Source organism: Entelurus aequoreus, linkage group LG03 (assembly GCF_033978785.1).
Source record: "Entelurus aequoreus isolate RoL-2023_Sb linkage group LG03, RoL_Eaeq_v1.1, whole genome shotgun sequence".
Lineage (NCBI taxonomy): Eukaryota > Metazoa > Chordata > Actinopteri > Syngnathiformes > Syngnathidae > Entelurus > Entelurus aequoreus.
The window spans coordinates 38,862,410-38,887,051 of record NC_084733.1 but is presented as its reverse complement, the minus strand read 5'-3'; the positions used below and the strand labels follow the sequence as shown (position 1 = coordinate 38,887,051).

General features: G+C 37.7%; 1 protein-coding gene across 1 annotated transcript in view; it reads left to right on the top strand.

The window, feature by feature from the left end:
• Window positions 1-21,518, top strand: part of myt1lb (myelin transcription factor 1-like, b) — a 348,050-nt gene extending 326,532 nt beyond the window's left edge. The window contains exons 14-22 of the mRNA XM_062041789.1: window positions 1,026-1,094; window positions 1,618-1,680; window positions 1,801-1,884; window positions 8,372-8,593; window positions 10,014-10,108; window positions 10,430-10,533; window positions 10,606-10,749; window positions 13,513-13,575; window positions 19,546-21,518. Of these exons, the coding sequence (XP_061897773.1) occupies window positions 1,026-1,094; window positions 1,618-1,680; window positions 1,801-1,884; window positions 8,372-8,593; window positions 10,014-10,108; window positions 10,430-10,533; window positions 10,606-10,749; window positions 13,513-13,575; window positions 19,546-19,683 (982 nt within the window). The 3' untranslated portion in view covers window positions 19,684-21,518. The remainder of the gene's footprint in view (window positions 1-1,025; window positions 1,095-1,617; window positions 1,681-1,800; window positions 1,885-8,371; window positions 8,594-10,013; window positions 10,109-10,429; window positions 10,534-10,605; window positions 10,750-13,512; window positions 13,576-19,545) is intronic.
• Window positions 21,519-24,642: the final 3,124 nt, after the last annotated feature.

The window sequence follows — 24,642 nt, the reverse complement described above, 5'->3', positions numbered from 1 at the left end:
GCAATAAACAGATATATAATTGAATCGTAGCCTCTGAATTGTAATCAAAATGTAAGGCGCCTGAACATTCCCACCACTAACATACCATAGTAGATCCCTGCCTGTTCAGCTATGGAGACCCCGATTTTCTCTGCTTTTAATTGTAATGAAGTCAGGTTTTTTATGGTACCTTGAATAGAAATTATTTTGATGGCGCTATCGTGAATAGAAATTATTTTGATGGCGCTATACTGCTGGGGGAAAACAGATATCCTTCCATGCATTTTCTATGAAGTCAATTCACTCAACATTTTCTAGCTGTTATATGCTTTGACAAGACATACTGTCGTGTAACTGCATGATTTGTAAATACGATACTGTATAGGCCTGATCTGCTAAACCTGATAGCGCACAAAAAGCTGATCGACCAAGCTTGTGCGCATGCGATTGTCTCTCTTAGATGAGCAGATTAGAGTCTTCATGTATGTATATGCAGACTATATGCTTATTATTAGGACGCCCACAATACTTGGGGGACATGCATGTATAATCATATAGCACTCTCAATGGGATTTATCAAGCCCGAAACTGTTTTGCACCACTGTTTTGTGTCTATATTTAGCACATTTGGAATGTAAGTGCAAACTGGCACAGTTACGCACAAATGGTTGCTGAATTTAAAATGTGTTTGATAAATGTGAGAGTCATAAGGGTTTGAGTATCAAAAAGGGGGTACCCTTAACGTTGTTATTTGCGCTATTGCGAATAGTAGGCATCTACTGTATACCATATGTCAACTTACTACAGTATTTTAGATATGAATTGGGTGCATTCACATGAGTACAAGTACGATACAGTAACACAAGCTAGATTTAGTTTGGAGTCAGCTTCCCTTGCAAATCCATCCATCCATCCATTTTCTACCGCTTGTCCCTTTTTGCATTTTCAAATTTTTTTCAGTTTGTGTGACTTATGCTACAATTGTTGGAGATTCTTACTGTATAATTGTTATTGTTTTTTTGCTAATGTTGGGGTATATTTTTCAGCCTCTCAGGTTGTCCATTAGCTGATAAAAGTATTCGGAGTATGCTGGCCAACAACGCGCAAGAGCTCAAGTAAGGCTTGAAGATGACTTGTGTTTGTATGTTTTTCTGATTTTTTTTTTTGCTTCAGATTAATTTTTACCTTTTTTAATATGCTGTAGTAATATTTGACCATTATATTAGATAATTACTACTGCTATTAGGGGTGTCTGCATACCAAAAATATAAGAATACTAAAACCATTTAGATTATTATTTTTTTGTAAGAAGACTTTAAAAATATATATATATATATATACTGTATATTAAGACAAAATTCTTGTGTTGAAAATAATTAATTACTATAAAATACTAGTGAACACAGAAATGTTATCAATTACTTTGGTAGTACATATTTTAAACTGTAAACAAAATATTCACATATTACTTTGTACTCTGATTTATGAAACTGTAATCACATTTAATATATAAGAAATAAAGAAATATTTTGAATATATATGTACAATCACAATCCGAATGCCTTGTTGTTTTTACCTTTTGGGTCTATTCTCATGAAGATACTAGACCCTGAGCCCTTGTTGTGTTTTCTGCCCCAGGTGCCCGACACCAGGGTGCGATGGTTCGGGACATATCACTGGCAACTACGCCTCTCACAGAAGGTACAGTTTGCATCACAAAATATATATCAACTACTTGGTCCACTTTTATCGAAATATACAGTAGATCCAAATGTGGCCTACTTCTTGATCTTTGTAACACCTGTAACAATTGATGTGCAGTCTCTCAGGTTGTCCGCGTGCCAGGAAAAGTGGAATAAAGATCATCCACAGTAAAGAGAACAAGGAGGACCAAGAGCCAATCAGGTGAGCAAAGGACCCTCTTAAAATACGCATTTGACTTTTCCCATTACAAAGGAGAAAAAAAACAGTCGATTGGTCTTGGATGTGCGCTCATGGATGCAAAGATAAAGCCAACTTGAGAAGACATTAAGTTGCAGCTGCGATTCTGCAGTCTCTGGTGATCTCCTGCAGAGCCACAAGGAGGGAAGAGAGTGAGTGGCAAGCATGAGAGGCAGGGAGAGATTGATTGGAACGTTACCTAAATCCCTCGGTGGGCTCTCGGAGCTCCTCCTGCAGCTAAATTGATTTTTGTGGTGGCGCAGAACACAAACAACACACTTGGGCCGTTCTCAAAGTAAATGTTCTGGTGGATTCTGGGGGTGATGTATTACTGTACAAGTGTTACTGCCACTATGATTAGCTGACATTGAAATGTACTTTACCACCACTTAATTCACATTCATTATGTCGTTGGCTTATTTTATAACATCCGCTCCATAGTATGATATACATAAAGTGATGACATACTGTATCTCCATAATTTTATCTTTGGCTTCCCTACCCACAACTCAACTAGCAGTCCACTGTATCATATTGACTCACAATTCACCCGTTTTGGTTATTTGTCCATAGTGAAAATAACATAGTAGCGTGTTAAGTTAAAGTTAAAGTTAAAGTACCACTGATAGTCACACACACACTAGGTGTGGTGAAATCAACCTCTGCATTTGACCCATCCCCTTGTTCCACCCCCTGGGAGGGGAGGGGAGCAGTGAGCAGCAGCGGTGGCCGCGCTCAGGGATCATTTTGGTGATTTAACCCCCAATTCTAACCCTTGATGCTAAGTGCCAAGCAGGGAGGTAATGGGTCCCATTTTTATAGTCTTTGGTATGACTCGGCCGGGGTTTGAACTCACGACCTACCGATCTCAGGGCGGACACTCTAACCACAAGGAGGTGTGCTCATGTAGAGATGGGTACCTTTCCAGTGTGAACGATACTGGTACCAGGGAATCCATACCGTTACTCAACAGTACCAATTTTAGTCTTGATAAATGACTTTGGGCGTGCTGAATATTTGTGTTTGCATCTTCTGCCACTGTTGTGGGTGTTCTGATAATAAGCATATATTTTACATATTCATGAAGACATACACACTACATGGCAGAGGTGGGACCAAGTCATTGTTTTGCAAGTGACAAGTAAGTCTCAAGTCTTTGCCCTCAAGTCCCGAGTCAAGACAGGCAAGTCCCGAGTCAAGTCCAAAGTCAAGACTGCAAAGTCTCAAGTTTTTTGAGTTTCGAGTCCTTTCAAGTCCTTTTAACCACAGACTAATATATTTACACAGATTGTGTATGTTTTTTAAACGCTGTATTTATTTATTAAAACAAGTGCATTTGAAATTGCAGGGGAAAAAATAGTGCTGACATTGCACTTCATAATAGCACTATTAACCAGTCATTTTAAACATTTAACTCATTCCTTTACAGAATAAACACATTTGAAATAACAAGTGCAACTGTACTTATTTGCACAAAAGTGTTAACATTGTATTTCCATGGCATATTGCATTGTAACTAGTTCCACAGCAGTTTCTATCCTGTTCTTACCTTATCTCATTGATCTCATCTCATACTGTATGTGTGTTTATGTGTGCGTACACATGAAAAACATAACAAATACATGAACATAACAATGAACAGAGTTGTACTTTTTAGATGTCAGGGCCCTATGCAATATGTACACATATTCTTAATATAGTATACATTTTAACTGACCTTTATTTGACTATGTTTGTCTTTTTGTAGGTGGCTAAAATATGCGGTGCTGCTGACCGCCGTCTAACGTTACGTTACAGTGTGTGATACATGGACTAATGTAACGTTAAGTGTAGGTAACTCATGCAACTCTGCTTAAAAAAAATCACTTGACAAAAAGTATGAATAAGGTAGCGAACTGCAGTGGATGCAACAGATTGCCGTGTTTGCAATGACGTTATAACCATAGACATCTTATAAGTAGACGCAGCATTGGCTGCTGTGACCCGAGCAATTTGGCCGCCATCTTGAAGTGGTGATGAGGAGCCGGCGAGCAGCCTAAACTGACAGTTGACAGGCAGAAAACAAAGATGACGGGCTGGTGTTCGGCGTTTTCCTGCTCAAATGAGCGGACTGTTGAAAATAGGAATCGGGGGATTACTTTTCACAACTAAGATTTAACATTAACGTACTATTGGTTGTATTTTGTGAAAATAATATTACCACAGAGTTGAGAAGGAGCAAAGATCTTCAATATTTGGATGTGAAAATCACAAAGAAATCTTCTGGGGGAGGATGACTGCCCTACAGGGGTTTGGTTTACAAACTTTCAGCACCACCTAAAACAAAATTCACCAGCCGCCACTGATTATGATGCATTCTCATTTTAGGCAAAATATAAGACAATACTTTCTTAACAGTATAATTGTAACCAGGAGTAAGTCTTCAAGTAACAATATTCAAATACTAACATAATTGTTAGTAAGACAGAATTTGGTTTTATTCTGAATCCAGCGAAACAGATTGGTGGTTTTAACTGATATAAAGACTTTCAGGTGTTTATATATGTTTATGTTTAAGTATTTGGCAGACGCTTTTATCCAAAGCGACATACATAAAAAATACATATAAAACAATCACTGTACACATTATCATTTAAGGGAAGAATGTAATACAAAATATCAATACAAAGTGTCAAGACAGAATAAACTCTCTGCTGCTGCAGCAACAGATATACAGTCTATAGGTCCCTAAGATATATAGATATCTAATGTATTCATACATTGTTTATGTAGGATATACGCATGTGTATATATAACCTAATCATACTGTTTCTTCAACTTAAATATAGCTGACCGTTTTTTTCCCCCCTTCTCTGGGATTATATTCCCAGTTTTGATCTGGGACGTCTGGTCACTTATAGCATAGAAGAATATTCTATTACTGTTAAGCAAACTATGAATAATAAAACACGCCAAAACATGTGTCCTTTATCATAGCTACACGTATGATAAAAAAGTGTGTGAAAATCAGTGGTATTCAGTGAGGTAAAATGAATTAAATGTGTTGACAGTTCATTGCTCCTGCCAAATGAATTGCACTAAGTGGAGCGGATCACTACTCCAAGATGGCGGCCCCGCGTCTCATCAGCGTCAGTAGGCAGTAGCACTCCATGCTGCGTCTCCTTATAAGATGTCTATGGTTATAGCATTAGCAGTGAGTTCACAGCCTCACTGATTTAACTACACAGCAAATAAAAGTTACGTTACTAAGCCAATAAACGTTAGCTTACATTCAAAACGTACCCTTCTTTGTGCATCTTCAAATGTCGAACGAAGTTGGAAGTTGTTGCGTCTCCGTCTGTAATATTCGAACTGCATGTTTAGCATACTGCAATTTGTTTTTTGTTGACCAAGTCGTAGTTTTTAGACGCGAACGAAACCAACTTTGGCATAATTATTCTCACTGGCGCGTTTTGACAACTCTTCTTCGTTGGTTGTCCTGCAATTTGATTGGATGAATGCTGTGGGATGAAAGCAACGTAGATCTAATTTGAATGGCTGTTGTACTGAGAGCACACACGCTGAAGGCAGCACACACGCTGATAGACAGACACGTACAAAATGAAAGATACGGAGCGCTCCTGAATAACTTTTTAATTGTTGGGTTTTGGGGAAAGTAGCAAGTCATGTCAAGTCAAAAGGCTCAAGTCCAAGTGAAGTCACAAGTCATAAGTCTAGTTGCAAGTCTCTTTACATTTTGTCAAGGCGAGTCTAAAGTCATCAAATTCATGACACGAGTCTGTCTTGAGTCCAAGTCATGTGACTCGAGTCCACACCTCTGCTACACGGATTGCACTCCTTAATTGCTCACTTAAAAGAACTTTTAGTTGAGCAGGCCCTTACTATTGTACTTATTACACACCAGCTGTTTGATTGTAACATGCATCTGAGTTGCAGTTTTCATAACCAAATTTAGAGGTGCTGGAATGGCCATGTCAAATCGCAAATTCTAATCAGTGGCAAGTCTGTGGCATATCCGATGTAAATTAGCATCAAGCTGGCGCATATTGAGAAGTGGACTTTTGACCATTTTCTACGCCTATTTGCCTGCCAAGTGCTTGGGCCAGTGTTGAGTCTACAAGCGGTCATGGCGTCACTTGCAACAAAGTCGTCGAAATACTACGGATACCCCGTAGTAGCGATATAATTCGCTCCGTGCATACAAAAGTATTGAAATTGTTACCCAGCCCTATGCGCCTGTGCTTTTGTGCTATCTGGGTGCCAAAGTAATAAGCTGCTATCTGCAAAGTTGCCTTTCGTGTACAACTCTAGTTTGCCGCATTATGTTTGAGATTTATAGAACTTCATCCATCCATTTGCTACCGCTTGTCCCTTTTGGGGTGGCGGGGGCTGCTGGAGCCTATCTCAGCTGCAATCGAGCGGAAGGCGGGGTACACCCTGGACAAGTCGCCAGCTCATCACAGGGCCAACACAGACAGACAGACAACATTCACACTCACATTCACACACTAGGGCCAATTTAGTGTTGCCAATCGAACTTGTTTTGGTTAAATCCATTTCATGTGAGTAGTATTGAGGGTGCCATAACCCGCCTGTGGAGGGCGCCAAATGAGCGCTGAAAATACATTAATAGAGAATCTCTTCCCCCCCACAGATAACACAGATATACTGTATGACTGAGATAGGCTCCAGGGACCCCCCGCGACCCCGAAAGGGACAAGCGGTAGAAAATAGATGGATGGATGGACTTTAACATGCAACACATTGCATAATCAGTGCAATGAATTTACACATGCCACTAAAATGAAGAGAATCATTGTTTTTTTTTCATGTTTTGTATTAATGCATTAAATGTCCAACGCGACGATATTCAGACTCTCTTTTTCTACATAGTTCTATGATTGAAGCAGACAAGTAGTTATTGAAGCACTTGTAAAATATCTGAGCAAAGCATTCACATTTGAAGTGTTTTTCACAAAACTGAAATCACTTCTTCTTTTAAAAGAAAAAAGAGCAGTTTCTTCCTATATGTGTTATGAGACTACACCTTCATAAGAAAGGGATGACGATTTAAAAAAAAAAAAAAAAAAAAAAGTACAGGCATACTTTCATTACTTTAAATTCCCTGTTGGAAAAAAACAGAGCAGACCCTGCCAAAATCTGCAGTCTTTAATTAAAAATACTGTGTCAAGAGTTGAGCATAATAATTTGCTGTCACAATGATTTGCTTCAAAATGATCCACTAGCTAATGTAGTCTACACTTGCATAGATCCGCTGCTTTATAAGATGAAATCAATCATCCCGCGGTATCAAGAGTCAAATGACTCACTTTTCATTAAAGTAAAGGTAATTAAAAATACAATACCACACTAAACTTCCAATTGCAGACAAATTGTCTATATACATCTTCGAAGCTCTTTAAGTTGATCTTAGACCAATTTGTTTGCATTTAAAGACACAAATTATGCTTCTTGTAGCCTGAAATTATCATCACCATAATCTATTATATGTGTGTTGGGCATTAATCTGTGCCTCATTTATTTTGGCTTTAGCTGCTTTCTGTGCAAAATGTCAGTGGGTGATTGTATAACATCTTTGTTAAGATAACAAAGTGCAATGTACTATATGAGGGAAATTAAGCATCACAAACATGCAAACATTGGCTTTTTGTGTCCACACTTCGGTGTCTCATACTACTAGTGTTTGATTTTATAAATCGCTGATAATCAAACTGAACACTCCAAGGTGTTAAATGTTGCTAGTTATTAAAAATTCTAACTAAACTGACTTGAACTGGTCACAGCCTATCTGAGTTGAGTTGAGTTGAGTTTGTGTTTATTTGGAACATGCATGCATACAACATGATACATCACAATTTCCAGTTTCTCTATTCAACATGTTCGAAAAGGAGTAGGAAGAAGCAGAGCTTATTTAATCCTGTACCCCTTTACCTTTACATAGCAGTTGCTAACACTTTTGTTCACTTCCTGTTCTCAATTTATTCCCAATATACTCCATAAGTAATAACAATAAAAAATAAATAAATAATAATTAGTGAAGTAAGTTATATTTCATATGGTGAGATAAGTAAGATTATCTAGAAAATGAATGGATAAAATCAGAATGTTTATCATGGTTCTTCTTCTTTGTACTTTGTAAACACTTTAGGTTGGAAGAGTTTCTTAAAGTGAATCATATTAGTACATTGTTTGATTTCTTTGCTTAATCCATTCCATAATTTAATTCCACATACTGATATACTGAAGGTCTTAAGTGTTGTACGTGCGTACAAATGTTTTAAATTAAAATGTTCTCTAAGATTATATTTCTCCTGAGCATGCATGTGCAAACCAGACAGTGTTTTTACTAGTGCCAGCTAATAAATCAATAAATGTGAATTCAAATAAAAATATTAAGCATATGTCTTCCCATGTTTGACTCCTAATTCAGGTGTCCTGTTCCTGGTTGTGATGGCCAAGGTCACGTGACAGGGAAGTACGCGTCACACAGAAGTGCATCGGGATGCCCAATAGCAGCAAAGAGACAAAAAGATGGCTACCTAAACGGCATCCAGTTCACATGGAAGTCCGGCAAGACGGAGGGGATGTCATGTCCCACGCCGGGCTGCGACGGCTCGGGTCACGTCAGCGGCAGCTTTCTGACACACCGGAGGTACCGGCGGATACTTTTAATTTGTCTTTATGTAGATTATTTTGCTGATGTATGCCGACTGGCGGAGCATATTGTGGGATACAAACTAATCGAAGACAAGAACTGTACTATAAATAGCATAATTAACATCTCATTATTATGCAATACATGACTAAAAACATCCATCGCAAGAATAAATATATATATTGCTAATTCAGTGTGGTAAAAATGTACAGCTAGATTAATGAGTATTAGATATTATTAAATAATAACATTTTTGTCAAAATACATTAACATTTAAGCGAGATTGAGTATTAAAATAAATAATATACAGTACAGGCCAAAAGTTTGGACACATCTTCTCAGTTCAATGCGTTTTCTTAATTTTCATGACTATTTACTTTGTAGATTGTCACTGAAGGCATCAAAACTATGACATCAGTGAAGGGAAAACCCTTTGAAGCTCATAAAGAGAATGCCAAGAGTGTGCAAAACAGTAATCAGAGCAAAGGGTGGCTATTTTGAAGAAACTAGAATATAAAACATGTTTTCAATTATTTCACCTTTTTTGTTAAGTACATAATTGCACATTCATAGTTTTGATGCCTTCAGTGTCAATCTACAATGTAAATAGTCATGAAAATAAAGAAAACACATTGAATGAGAAGGTGTGTCCAAACTTTTGGCCTGTACTGTAAATAAATGAACAAATAATAACAATATTGGTAAAATATGACAAAACATACAGCTTTACTTAATGATTATTAAGATATTGAATGATACTAAAAGTAAGATATACAAATTATTATCAAAATATGATTAAATGTATCAAAATGATTATTGAAATATATTAAAATGTACGATGAGATTAATATTAAAATATTATTAAATACATTACAATTATTATTAAAATTTAACAAAATCTACAACTAGATCAACTATACAGAAAAAAATATATTAAAATCAATTATTATTATAATATTAATAAATATATTAAAAATGTTATCCAAATATATTAAAATATACAATTACTTTAATGATACAGAAGGCAGCACACATCATTTTACTAAAACAAGCGTAGCGCACCGTATTTCACCCAATAATTAGCCATACAACCATAAATGTGGGTTTTGACTAATATGAAGTACTCTTTTTTTTTTTTTTTTTTTTTTTTTATGTAAAAAACTGCCTTAACATACAAGATGGCCCATTTTTAGAAGGAAAGACCAGGATATGATAAGCTTGGTTGAATCCATTACGACTTTTTATGAAAATATACAGTTATTTTTGTGTATCGTCCGTGGCAATATCATCCTTAGGAAACAATACAAATAACCATCCAAAATAGTAAAACTATAAAACACACATTTTCCATAATGTTCCACACATTTTTTTTCCTTTTAAACCCTATTTCTAAGGCATTTCTAACTGCTTCTTCCAGTCTGTCAGGCTGTCCGCGTGCCACTTCCGCCATGAGGAAAGCGAGGCTCTCTGGAGTGGACATGCTCACAATAAAGCAGCAGCGCGGCAGCAACGGTAATTTCCGGCTGCACTTACTTACACAACATGGACGATGGAAACGTTTGTGTAAATCAACTAACCTTTTAAGGACCGATTAACTTCATTAAGTTTTTGGTGAACTGTAGAAGTCCATATATCAAAGATCATAAGAGCAAAGTTGTCTGTGAGATTCTTTCTTCTTTTTAATTGCCTAAAATGATCTGTGTCAAATATTTCACAGACTCACAATGTCCTTCATAATTCATGGCTGCAGCGTTTTATTATGTCATTTTAATGATCGCTAATAAATCTAATCTTAGCGATGCACTAGGCTTACTTGTGACTTGTGACTTGCAGGCTTGGATCATGAGGAGGAGCTCAAACAGCTGGATGAAGAAATCAAAGATTTAAGTGAATCCAATTCACAAGTGGAAGCGGACATGATCAAACTCAGAACGCAGGTAACACGTCGACTGGCCGTGATGTACATCCTTATAATGCCAAAGTCATCTCTGAACATTCTAACCCCTCAGATCACAACCATGGAGTCCAACTTGAAGTCCATGGAGGAGGAAAACAAGGTGATTGAACAGCAAAATGACTCTCTCCTGCATGAGCTGGCCAACCTCAGCCAGTCACTGGTTAACAGTTTAGCTAATGCCCAGCTCCCCCATATGGTAAGGGCCCCAAGGAGCAGCAAGCTAGACAGTAGCAGTTCATAGTCATTGCGTGTTTACGCACACATGGACTGTGGCACAGATGTGAGGCATGATTGTGCGAATGCTGAGAGAAAAACATACATTATCTCATATGTATCGTATATATCATATTTTAGTCCTCCCTTTTATTGTGCTTATTATTATATATTATCCATCAACGTTCTAATCTACTACATGGGTATACTTAACTGTGACGTGCAGTCAGGAGAGGCCACCATGAGAACTGAAAAAAGCATCATGTTAGCATAAAATAAGTAGGGCTGGCAAACGATGACATTTTTTAATTGAATTAATCACACTTTTTAATTTGTATCAATCATGAGTTATCTTAGGTTATTAATCGCATGCATAATTTAAATGGAATAAAAAAAGACCCCAATATTTGGACATAAATGCAATTTTATTGTCAGAATGTCATCCAAGAACATTTAAAAAAAAATGTTTTACTTGAATGCACTACCGTATTTATATATATATATATATATATATATATATATATATATATATATATATATATATATATATATATATATATGTGTGTGTGTGTGTGTGTGTATATATATGTGTATATATATATATGTATATATACTGTACATATATATATGTATATTCTGTATATATGCACACAGTATATATTTCTATATACAGTGTATGTATATATATACTGTGTATATATATATATATATATATATATATATATATATATATATATATATATATATATATATATACAGTGTATGTATATATATACTGTGTATATATATATATATATATATATATATATATATATATATATATATATATATATATATATATATATATATATATATATACAGTAAAGGCCAAAAGTTTGGACACACCTTCTCTTTCAATGTGTTTTCTTTATTTTCATGACTATTTACATTGTAGATTGTCACTGAAGGCTTCAAAACTATAAATGAACACATGTGAAGTTATGTACTTAACAAAAAAAGTTAAATAACTGAAAACATGTTTTATATTCTGGTTTCTTCAAAATAGCCACTCTTTGCTCTGATTATTTTTTTGGCACACTCTTGGCATTCTCTCGATGAGCTTCAAGAGGTAGTCACCTGAAATGTTGTTCACTTCACAGGTGTGCTTGAAGCTCATCTAGAGAAAGCCAAGATTGTGCAAAGCAGTATCAAAGCAAAGGGTGGCTATTTTGGAAAAAAAATAGAATACAAATTTTTCAGTTATATCACCTTTTTTGTTAAGTGCATAACTCCACATGTGTTCATTCATAGTTTTGATGCCTTCTGTGACAATCTAAAATGTGAATAGTCATGAAAATAAAGAAAAAGCATTGAATGAAGATAAGGTGTGTCCAAACTTTTGGCCTGTGCTATATATATATATATATATATACTTAACTTTTGGCCTGTGCTGTATATATATATATATATATATATATATATATATATATATATATATAGCACACTTTTGGCCTGTGCTGTATATATATATATATATATATATATATATATATATATATATATATATATATATATATATATATATATATATAAAAGGTTGTTTAGAAAGATCATTTGACTAAACTTTTGGCCTGTGCTATATATATATATATATATATACTTAACTTTTGGCCTGTGCTGTATATATATATATATATATATATATATATATATATATATATATATATATATATATATATATATATATATATATATATATATATATATATATATATATATATATATATATATATATATATATATATATATATATACAGCACAGGCCAAAAGTTAAGTATATATATATATATATATATAGCACAGGCCAAAAGTTTAGTCAAATGATCTTTCTAAACAACCTTTTTATTCAGCACCGCAAAGCCTTATGGGAGCTAACCACTTTTTAGTTCTACTTTTCATGCTCAATGTGACCTTTTGTATATATATATATATATATATATATATATATATATATATATATATATATATATATATATATATATATATATATATATATATATATATATATATACAGCACAGGCCAAAAGTTTGGACACACAGGGAAAAAGATCCGCAAATTTAAAGTGCTTTGTGGGAAGGGTCAACTATATAATGTTTGCAAAATATCTGTGTTTGAGTTAATGACCATATTATTATGATTCTCTGACACTGTATTACAGGTTACAATTTAGTCTATAACTTCATTTTAGCAGGTGTTACAATTTAAAATGATCATTGGGTGATATCACAACAAGTTATTGGACTAAAAGAAACTTTGAGCTCAACAGAAACTGCACTTTTTAAAAAATGTGTGTTAGAGCACAAGAACCAAGCACAAAACAGGGAAAACATTCTAGCTGCTCAGCAAATGTATTCATTGTAGTTATCCTGTACATTAGTTTACATGATACTCTTACTATACTACTATTTACTTTGTCACCAATACCACAAAGCTAGGATCTGGGTATTTTTTATATCTGATATGCATTTAACTGCTCGGCATATCTGGACCTATATTGGGTTTGTTTATGCTTGTTCAATAAACAAGGGTGAGGAATATTAACAGAACAGTCCATTATTTTTTACACAAAGTTGTGAAAATAATTGTGAATGTGAGTGACAGACTAAAACTTCTAAACGCTTTATGCATTAGTACAATATTTACCTTTGTAAAGTATAAATGGCACTTGTTTAGACTTATGGAAATATTTGTTTGTTCTTTCTACAGAAACCACTGGCACACAAAGAGCCTCTTCTTAGGACTAACAGCTGCCTACAGCTCCACCAGCAAGTAAGCCGTAATTATTTTATTTTTAACAGAACTTTCCATCTATAAAATTCATACAGAAAAGTCTGAGCACTGAAATATGATATGGTGTTTGAATGCATCAAGAAGTAGAGATGGGTAGCGAATTCGCTGCTGTTATCGACATCGACCGAATTTCGTCGGTACTACCAGGTATCAATTCACTTGAAAGCAAACGGTGCCGTAATTAAATACCTTTGTTGCTTGTGCCAGCATGTCCAGTTGCAGACTCGGCCGGCTCAAACATTTATCATGTAAACAAGCACTCAAGCAGCAATCAGGGAGGACTCAGCCAAACTGCCTCGACGTAATGTTGCAATTTTTTCATGCCAACAAAGCAAGTATGCCTGATAGAAAACACTCAAATGTAAAGTAACGCTCCACTTTTCCAAAATGTGCGTGTTTGATGCCAATTTACACTGGATTTGCCATATACATGCTATTAATTAGCATTATTGATTTTACATGGCAATTTCAACACCTCCAAATTTGGTAATGATGAAGACTAGAACTAAGATGTATGTTACAATCAAACAGCAAGTGTCTAATAAGTACAATACTTGTAGTATAAACATTTTGTAGGGCTCAACAGAAGACTATACTGGCACATTCAAGGTTGATTTATTGTGTATTGACCAATACCGATATGAATGTGTTATGATATCAGCATGAATTATTGTAAATACTTTTTATATTTTGTACACTTAAACACTTTTATATGACAGACTTATGCTGTCACTAAATTTCAAGTGGAGTGGTAGTTTGTTTTTTGGCGACACCTATTTTTTCTAATACACATCTGACTTGGAGACTTTGTATTTGTAAGTAATATTCAACTGTAATTATGTCACACTTGTTTATATTGAAACATGTTGTGTTTTAGACAATATTTTGGTTCAGTTTGGTATTATGGTTCAATTAAGGACACTTATTACGTACAGTGCATCCAAAAAATTCTACACTAGCCCTTAATGACAATGTGAAAATGTGTATTTAAATGTTGAATATATATGAAAAATATAAAAATCACATGTACTTTTGTACATACCGGTAAGTATTCTTATCCTCTGCTCAATACTTTGGTGATGCAACTTTGGCAGCAATTACGGCATCAAGTCTTTTTCAACACGGAAAAACGGAACAACTACTACAGATCACATAATCATTTAATTAATTGTTGATTTAATTATTTCATGAAAAATGTATTGACTTCATTAATTAATAACACTTAAGTATTTATTTTTAAAAAAAATTGTTTTTCATTTTGTCCCATTTGGACCTTGTCTATGGAGTACCAACGGGGCCAATAATAAATAAATACATTAATCTTTAAATAATGATATGAATATGTTATTAATTAATTTCATAATTAGATTAGGAAACAATAAATAGCAATAATTAATCAAGTAATGAAATAATTCATCAAGTCCTGAAATAATCATATCAATAATTAAAGAAATGAATGAACCAGGGTGGTAGAAAATGGATGGATGGATAAAAATTGTTTCACCCTATGTGTGTATTTGCTGCTTCCGGTTCTCCTGTGCTCCTAAACAAATTCCCGATGGATGCATACATCGTAACGCCGTTTCACAGCACACACAGATAGACTTAGACTTAGACAAACTTTAATGATCCACAAGGGAATTTGTTTCACACAGTAGCTCAGTTACAATGATGGAAAGTTTAAGGATGGAAAGGACAATGCAGGTATAAATAGACTAAATATAGCGATATAAAATATAACATATATATGTAATATTTACATAATATATGTACAGTATATTATATATACTGATATATTATATTATATTATGTCTATATCAACTCCTCTCTGAGCTGCCACCTTACCGTGGTAGAGGAGTTTGCGTGTCCCAATGATCCTAGGAGCTATGTTGTCCGGGGGCTTTCATGCCACCTGGTAGGGTCTCTCAAGACAAACAGGTCCTAGGTAAGGGATCAGACAAAGAGCAGCTCGAAGACTTCTATGGGAATGCAACAACAAAGACTCAGATTTCCCTCGCCCGGAAGCGGGTCACCTGGGCCCCCCCTCTGGGTCCCTGCCGGGCACAGCCCGAAGAGGCAACGTGGGTCACCCCTCCAATGAGCTCACCACTCATGGGAGGGGCCGAAGAGGTCGGGTGCAATGTGAGCTGGGCGGCAGCCGAAGGCAGGGCACTTGGCGGTCTGATCCTCGGCTACATAAGCTAGCTCTTGGGACGTGGAAAGTCACCTCGCTGGGGGGAAGGAGCCTGAGCTAGTGCGCGAGGTCGAAAAGTTCCGGCTGGATATAGTCGGACTCACTTCGACACACAGCAAGAGCTCTGGAACCAGTTCTCTCGCGAGGGGCTGGACTCTCTTCCACACTGGCATTGCACGCAGTGAGAGGCGACGAGCTGGGGTAGCAATTCTTGTTGTCCCCCGGCTCCAAGCCTGCAGGTTGGAGTTCAATTCAGTGGACGAGAGGGTAGCCTCCCTCCGCCTTCGGGTGGGGGGACGGGTCCTGACTGTTGTTTGTGCTTACGCACCAAACAGCAGTTCAGAGTACCCAACCTTTTACACTCGAGGGAGTACTGGAAAGTGCTCCCCTGGGTGATTCCCTTGTCCTACTGGGGGACTTCAACGCTCATGTTGGCAACGACAGTGAAACCTGGAGAGGCGTGATCATGAATGGCCGCCCGGATCTGAACCCGAGTGGTGTTTTGTTATTGGACTTTTGTGCTCGTCACAGATTGTCCATAACAAACACCATGTTCAAACATAAGGGTGTCCATATGTGCACTTGGCACCAGGACACCCTAGGCCGCAGTTCCATTATCGACTTTGTAGTTGTGTCATCGGATTTGCAGCCTCATGTTTTGGACACTCGGGTGAAGAGAATGGCGGAGCTTTCTACCGATCACCACCTGGTGGTGAGTTGGCTGCGATGGTGGGGGAGGATGCCGGACAGACCTGGCAGGCCCAAACACATTGTGAGGGTCTGCTGGGAATGTCTGGCAGAGTCTCCTGTCAGAGAGAGTTTCAATTCCCGCCTCCGGAAGAACTTTGAACATGTCACGAGGGAGGTGCTGGACATTGAGTCCGAGTGGACCATGTTCCACACCTCTATTGTCAAGGCGGCTGATTGTAGCTGTGCCCACAAGGTAGTTGGTGCCTGTCGTGCCGGTAATCCTAGAACACGTTGGTGGACACCGGCGGTGAGGGATGCCGTCAAGCTGAAGAAAGAGTCCTATCTGGTTCTTTTGGCTCATAGGACTCCGGAGGCAGCGGACAGGTCCCGACAGGCCAAGCGGTGTGCGGCTTCAGCGGTCACAGAGGCAAAAACTCGGACATGGGAGGAGTTCAGGGAAGCCATGGAAAACGACTTCCAAACGGCTTTGAAGTGATTCTGGACCACAATCCGCCGCCTCAGGAAGGGGAAGCAGTGCACTGTCAACACAGTGTATGGTGCGGATGGTGTTTTGCTGACCTCGACTGCGGATGTTGTGGATCGGTGGAGGGAATACTTCGAAGACCTCCTCAATCCCACCAACACATCTTCCTATGAGGAAGCAGTGCCTGGGGAATCTGTGGTTGGCTCTCCTATTTCTGGGGCTGAGGTTGCTGAGGTAGTTAAAAAGCTCCTCGGTGGCAAGGCCCCAGGTGTTGGACGAGAGCCGCCCGGAGTTCCTTAAGGCTCTGGATGCTATGGGGCTGTCTTGGTTGACAAGACTCTGCAGCATCTCGTGGACATCGGGGGCGGTACCTCTGGATTGGCAGACCTGGGTGGTGGTTCCTCTCTTTAAGAAGGAGACCGGGGGATCACACTCCTCAGCCTTCCCGGTAAGGTTTATTCAGGTGTACTGGAGAGGAGGCTACGCCGGATAATCGAACCTCGGATTCAGGAGGAACAGTGTGGTTTTCGTCCTGGTCGTGGAACTGTGGACCAGCTCTATACTCTCGGCAGGGTCCTTGAGGGTGCATGGGAGTTCTCCCAACCAGTCTACATGTGCTTTGTGGACATGGAGAAGGCATTTTGGACCGTGTCCCTCGAGAAGTTCTGTGGGGAGTGCTCAGAGAGTATGGGTTATCGGACTGTCTGATTGTGGTGGTCCGCTCCCTGTACGATCAGTGTCAGAGCTTGGTTCGCATTGCCGGCAGTAAGTCGGACCCGTTTCCAGTGAGGGTTGGACTACGCCAAGGCTGCCCTTTGTCACCGATTCTGTTCATAACTTTTATGGACAGAATTTCTAGGCGCAGTCAAGGCATTGAGGGGATCCGGTTTGGTGGCTGCAGGATTAGGTCTCTGCTTTTTGCAGATGATGTGGTCCTGATGGCTTCATCTGGTCAGGATCTTCAGCTCTCACTGGATCGGTTCGCAGCCGAGTGTGAAGCGACTGGGATGAGAATCAGCACCTCCAAGTCCGAGTCCATGGTTCTCGCCCGGAAAAGGGTGGAGTGCCATCTCCGGTTTGGGGAGGAGACCCTGCCCCAAGTGGAGGAGTTCAAGTACCTCGGAGTCTTGTTCACGAGTGAGGGAAGAGTGGATCGTGAGATCAACAGGCGGATTGGTGCGGCGTATTCAGTAATGCGGACGCTGTATCGAACCGTTGTGGTGAAGAAGGAGCTGAGCCGGAAGGCAAAGCTCTCAATTTACCGGTCGATCTACGTTCCCATCCTCACCTATGGTCATGAGCTTTGGGTTATGACCGAAAGGACAAGATCACAGATACAAGCGGCCGAAATGAGTTTCCTCCGCCGGGTGCCGGGGCTCTCCCTTAGAGATAGGTCGAGAAGCTCTGCCATCCAGGGGGAGCTCAAAGTAAAGCCGCTGCTTCTCCACATCGAGAGGAGCCAGATGAGGTGGTTCGGGCATCTGGTCAGGATGCCACCCGAACGCCTCCCTAGGGAGGTGTTTAGGGCACGTCCAACCGGTAGTAGGCCACGGGGAAGACTCAGGACACGTTGGGAAGACTATGTCTCCCGGCTGGCCTTGGAACGCCTCGGGATCCCCCGGGAAGAGCTGGACGAAGTGGCTGGGGAGAGGAATGTCTGGGCTTCCCTGCTTAGGCTGCTGCCCCCACGACCCGACCTCGGATAAGCGGAAGAAGATGGATGGATGGATGGATGGATGGATGTCTATATCAGATATACAATATATAATAATTACCATGTACAATATTACAGTACATGTGACAGCTGCAGCATAAAATAGAGATACCTGCTTTGGCAAAGACGTAGCATTGAAAAAAATAGAAAAAGTGCCTGATGTATATTTATTGGCATTGACCTTTGGAGCAAAAAACGACTAACTACATGATTCCTGACCATAAGATCATTCTACTTATCTGCAGGTAGTCTAAATAAAAGTGCTTTCAAATAAGCTTGAAAGAGGCCATACCTTTTATACTTTATATTCTAGTCGACCAATTTTACTGTAACTTAAATGTTGTGTAGAATAGAATAGAATATCTTTATTGTCATTGTGAATTGTACAACGAAATTGCAAGCAAACCCATTAAGTGCAAATTCATAGATGACACATACAAAAACATAAAAACATTGGTACCAAGATTTTTTTTAAAAGATACAAAAAAATGAAAAAAGATACAAAAAAATAAAAAGATTAAAAAAAAAAAAAATGTTGTTGACTAAAACTATGGAATCCATTTGTCAACTTCAAATTATACATTGTCATCAAATGATTATGTCTAAGACTACATTAAAAACTCCTGTCAAAATTAACACTGTTGTATAGGAGATTTTAGATGCAAGGCAATATCATTCCATACTTTTTTTGCTGATATCGAACCATTATCCGAATTCCCCAATATCGGGTTGGGACACCGCTAGTAGTGCCCACTGTAACTACAGACAGTTTTAATGATGTAACAATTAAAGATGTGTTGTTAAATGTACTTGTCTGTTTGCATCTTTCCCTCTAATTGTGTCATGTTGTGTTTTTGGATATCCCAGGAGCCAATCGAACAGAACTTTGATGCCTATGTGACCTCTCTAACGGACATGTACAATGTCCAGGACCAATACCACAGTCCAGAAAACAAAGCCTTGTTGGACAACATCAAGCAGGCGGTCCAAGGGATCCAAGTGTAACTATTTTGGACAAAGGAGCTTCCTGTTTATCCATGCAAAGTGTGGGCGGCGTCTCAGAGTCCACAAGTGAAGGTTTCATCTCCTTGATGCAGAGCAGTTACATATAATGTACAGTGTTATATATTCGGAATTCTTTAAGAAACCCAGAGGTATTATGCTTAGAGAGAGACATTGAGACAACGCCTTTTCTTTTTGGGGTCTTGCTTCAAGGAAGGACATACAAGTGTAAAGCAGCAAAATAGTTTTTGAGGACATTTTGTACGTTTTCATATGAGCTGACATTGCGCCATGTAATGTTTCTAGCTGCTCACATATGCACATTTTAGTGTATATTACTGAACAGTAAGCTGATTCTAACTGAACATGTGTTCTTTTTATTGCTCGACCACAAAGCATTTTAGATGACAAAAACAAAAAGCTGAGCTCGACACGGACACAAAAACATGACAAGAGGAACTATAACAATGTTTCACCTCAACGGGTGGTTTTAAATTTTCTTTGTTTTCTTCTATGTATTGCTTGTAGAGTTCAAGGGCAAGAACTGGCTTGCAAATTACTTTATTTTTTGACAATGCTTGAAAAATGTTTGTGTTTTCTTTTTAATCTACAAAAAGATGTGTAGCTGAAATGGGGGAATTTTTCATTGGTGCTGAAGATGAGTTTGGAGAGGAAACTGACCGGACGTATGGATGAATGTATGTATGAGCAGTTATATTGTAAACATCATTACACGGAAACCCGATGGTGGAAATCCCGTTGTTTAGGAGAGCAAATTAATTCCCATGGGAACAAATCAGTGCGGCGCATGTAAGGTGGCATGCACCTCATCAAAAAATATCAAACTCATTCTCAGGCTATTGAATGCACAACTGGACTGTTCAGGTTGTCTTGAAATAGGTTTGGCCTGTCATCAGAGCAGGATTCATCAGGTCATGTTTAAAGACTAGATAGGACAGCTATAGTTGCTGTCCTCTCTTATCAATTTCCCCTCTCATCCAAGCAGACTTCACCAGTTCATGCCCAAAGACTAGACAGGACAGCTTAGACTACAATCAAGCAAGTTTTAATCAATTCATAATTCATGCTCAAAGACTAGACAGGACAGCTCATACTATATCTTATTATGCTTAAAGACTAGAGGACAGCTCCGAATACAATTATTTTGACTAACTGACGAAGCCTGGGAGGGAAAAAGAATAAGAGGGGTGACTAGATATGGTCGCTCTACTCTTCTCCAGGCTAGAAAGACAACTCAGACTAAAGCTGAGCACGTTTTCGGGGTCCATGCTCAAAGATTAACTTGGACAGCTCAGACTAAAGCCTAGCAGGTATAATCAATTCATGCTCAAAGACTAGATGGGTCCTGAACTACAGCTTTCCTATCTAGTTTCCTCTCTTAACCAGTGGCCTTGTGGTTAGAGTGTCTGCCCTGAGATCGGAAGGTTGTGCGTTCAAACCCCGGCCGAGTCATACCAAAGACTGTAAAAATGGGACCCATTACCTCCCTGATTGGCACTCAGCATCAAGGGTTGGAATTGGGGGTTAAATCACCCAAATGATTCCCGGGCGCGGCCACCGCTGCTGCTCACTGCTCCCCTCATCCATCCCCGGATGGGTCAAATGCAGAGGTTAACTTCACCACACCTAGTGTGCGTGTGACTATCAGTGGTACTTTAACTTTATCCAAGCAGGCTGATTCTGTTCATGCCAAAAGGCTAGACTGGACAGCTCAGACTACAGCCAAGCAGATTCAATCAATTCATGCTAAAAGACTAGATAGGACAGCTCATACTAGAGCTATCCTATCTAGTTTCCCCTCTCGTCCTGGCAGGCTTCCTCAGTTCATGCCCAAGGACTAGATAGGGCTGCTAGAGCTGAGCAAGATTCATCCACTTATGCTTGAAGACTAGATAAGATAGCTCTGACTAGTGTTCTTTAGGCATGCTCGGATGAAATGGAAAATGAATGAGAAAGGTGACTAGATAGGGCAGCTCTACTCTCCTCCAGACTAGATAAAACAGCTTAGATCAGTTCATGCTCGCAGACTAGATAGGAGAGCTCAGACTAGAGTTACATGGGCATGAACTGATGAAGCCTGCTCTAATGAGAGGAAACCTGTAGTACAGCTCTAGTCTCTGCTGTCCTATCTAGTTTCCCCTCTCATCCAGACATGCTTCATCAGTTCATGCTTAAAGACTAGATAGGGCAGCTGAGCAGGCTTCATCCATTTATGTTTAAATGCTACTTAGGACAGCTCAGACTACAGCTGAGCAGGTTTAATTAAACTATGCTCAAATATTAAATGTGACTGTTCTTTGGATATAAACTGGTGAAGCCTGCTCAGATGAGAGGGTAAACAAATAAGAGAGCAAGGGAGATTGAACAGCTCAGACTAGAGCTGTCCTATCTAGTTTCCACTTTCAACCGTAAAAACTTCATCAGATCAACCCAAAGACAAGATGGGACAGTTAAGACTATAGTACGGTTCATCCATTTATGTTTAAAGACTAGGACGTGCCCAAAGACAAGATAGGACAGCTCAGACCAGAGTTCTGTGAGCAATATTTGATGGAGCCTGATGAGAGGGGAATCGAATAAAAGGTGAATCAAGATAGAGCTAATAATAAACAATCCTGCTCAGGCAAGAGGGGAAACTGGATAGGGCAGCTCTCGTCCTCTCCAGACTATATAGGACAGCTGAGACTACAGTCTTGACCAGTCCAGTTGTGATGGATTCAATGGCTTGAGACGACAATGACCTGAATTATATATATATATAAATATATATATATATATATATATATATATATATATATATATATATATATATATATATATATATATATATATATATATATATATATATATATATATATGTGTATGTATATGTATATATATATATGTATATATATATATGTATATATGTGTGTATATATATATATATATATAAATATATATATATATATATATATACTACCGTTCAAAAGTTTGGGGTCACCCAAACAATTTTGTGGAATAGCCTTCATTTCTAAGAACAAGAATAGACTGTCGAGTTTCAGATGAAAGTTGTCTTTTTCTGGCCATTTTGAGTGTTTAATTGACCCCACAAATGTGATGCTCCAGAAACTCAATCTGCTCAAAGGAACGTCAGTTTTGTAGCTTCTGTAACGAGCTAAACTGTTTTCAGATGTGTGAACATGATTGCACAAGGGTTTTCTAATCATCAATTAGCCTTCTGAGCCAATGAGCAAACACATTGTACCATTAGAACACTGGAGTGATAGTTGCTGGAAATGGGCCTCTATACACCTATGTAGATATTGCACCAAAAACCAGACATTTGCAGCTAGAATAGTCATTTACCACATTAGCAATGTATAGAGTCTATTTCTTTAAAGTTAAGACTTGTTTAAAGTTATCTTCATTGAAAAGTACAGTGCTTTTCCTTCAAAAATAAGGACATTTCAATGTGACCCCAAACTTTTGAACGGTAGTGTGTATATATATATATATATATATATATGTGTGTGTGTGTATATATATATATATATATATATATATATATATATATATATATATATATATATATATATATATATATATATATATATATATATATATATATATGTGTATATATATATATATATATATATATATATGTATGTATATATATATATATATATATATATATGTGTGTATGTATATATATATATATATATATATATATATATATATATATATATATATATATATATATATATATATATATATATATATATATATATATATATGTGTGTATATATATATATATATATATATATATATATATATATATATATATATATGTGTGTATGTATATGTGTATATATATATATATATATATATATATATATATATATATATATATATATATATATATATATATATATATATATATATATATATATATATATATATATATTCACTCCAACACAAACGTTGTGTAAAGACAATGACAGAGCCTTCCTTGCATATCAAATCTGACCTGTTTGCTGGAATATCGCAGCAATATGAAAAGCTTTTTTTTTATTGTAGTTACGAGATACAATCTGTAAGGGGAAGGAAAAAAATGTATGCAATTTCTCGTTTATAAGCAAAGCGAGGCAAAACTAATCTTTTTAATACAAAATGTAAAATATTGATTTTTATACAAATCTTTTAATACGAAATGTTTTTAAAAAGCAGAGGAAACCTGATTGAGTTCTGGAAGTGAAAGGAAAGACATTTTTTTTCTGTAAGATTTTGCACAGGGACACCTTCGTTTCCATGTTTTGATGTTCTTACAGAACTAAAAAGCAGTAACCCGAGGGACGAAAAGGAGGCTTTTGTAAAGAGTATTTATAGACAGCGGGACTTACAGGGTCACTGTCCCCACTTATGTGCCAGTCCACTATTTGCACTTGTCCTTGAAGATATTATCCTTACAAACGGCGGCGTGCAATTTTCCAGGTGACCTCTTTGGCACAGAATTGGAGTAACTAACAGTTTGGAGCCACTGTGTGGATTTAGTACCACGGGGGGAAAAAGGAAGAACAGGGAAGAGGATGACTATAATCATAGCAGTCGTACTGTACGCGAGTGTAAAAGCATTGTTCATTTTTGCTATGTTTAGGATGATGAAGTTGTCCCCCAGCAGCACTTTATATCTAATCACTGTACAAAGGAATAAAGTATAGTCAATCAATTCAAGGTTTGAAAGAAAAAAATCAAAACAAGACCTTTTTGGGGTGGTGACACAATCCAGTCAGCAGAATTTGCCTTGTCCGGAGCGAATGCAGCTGAATCTCATCGAATGAACTTTGTCATCCTCTTCCGGGTGACATCATCCATGACTGCATTTTCCCACAGCATCGTGTCTGCAGCTTCTTTGCCAATATAGTGACGCTTCAGTAGAGTAAATAGCTAGTACAAGTTTTTTGG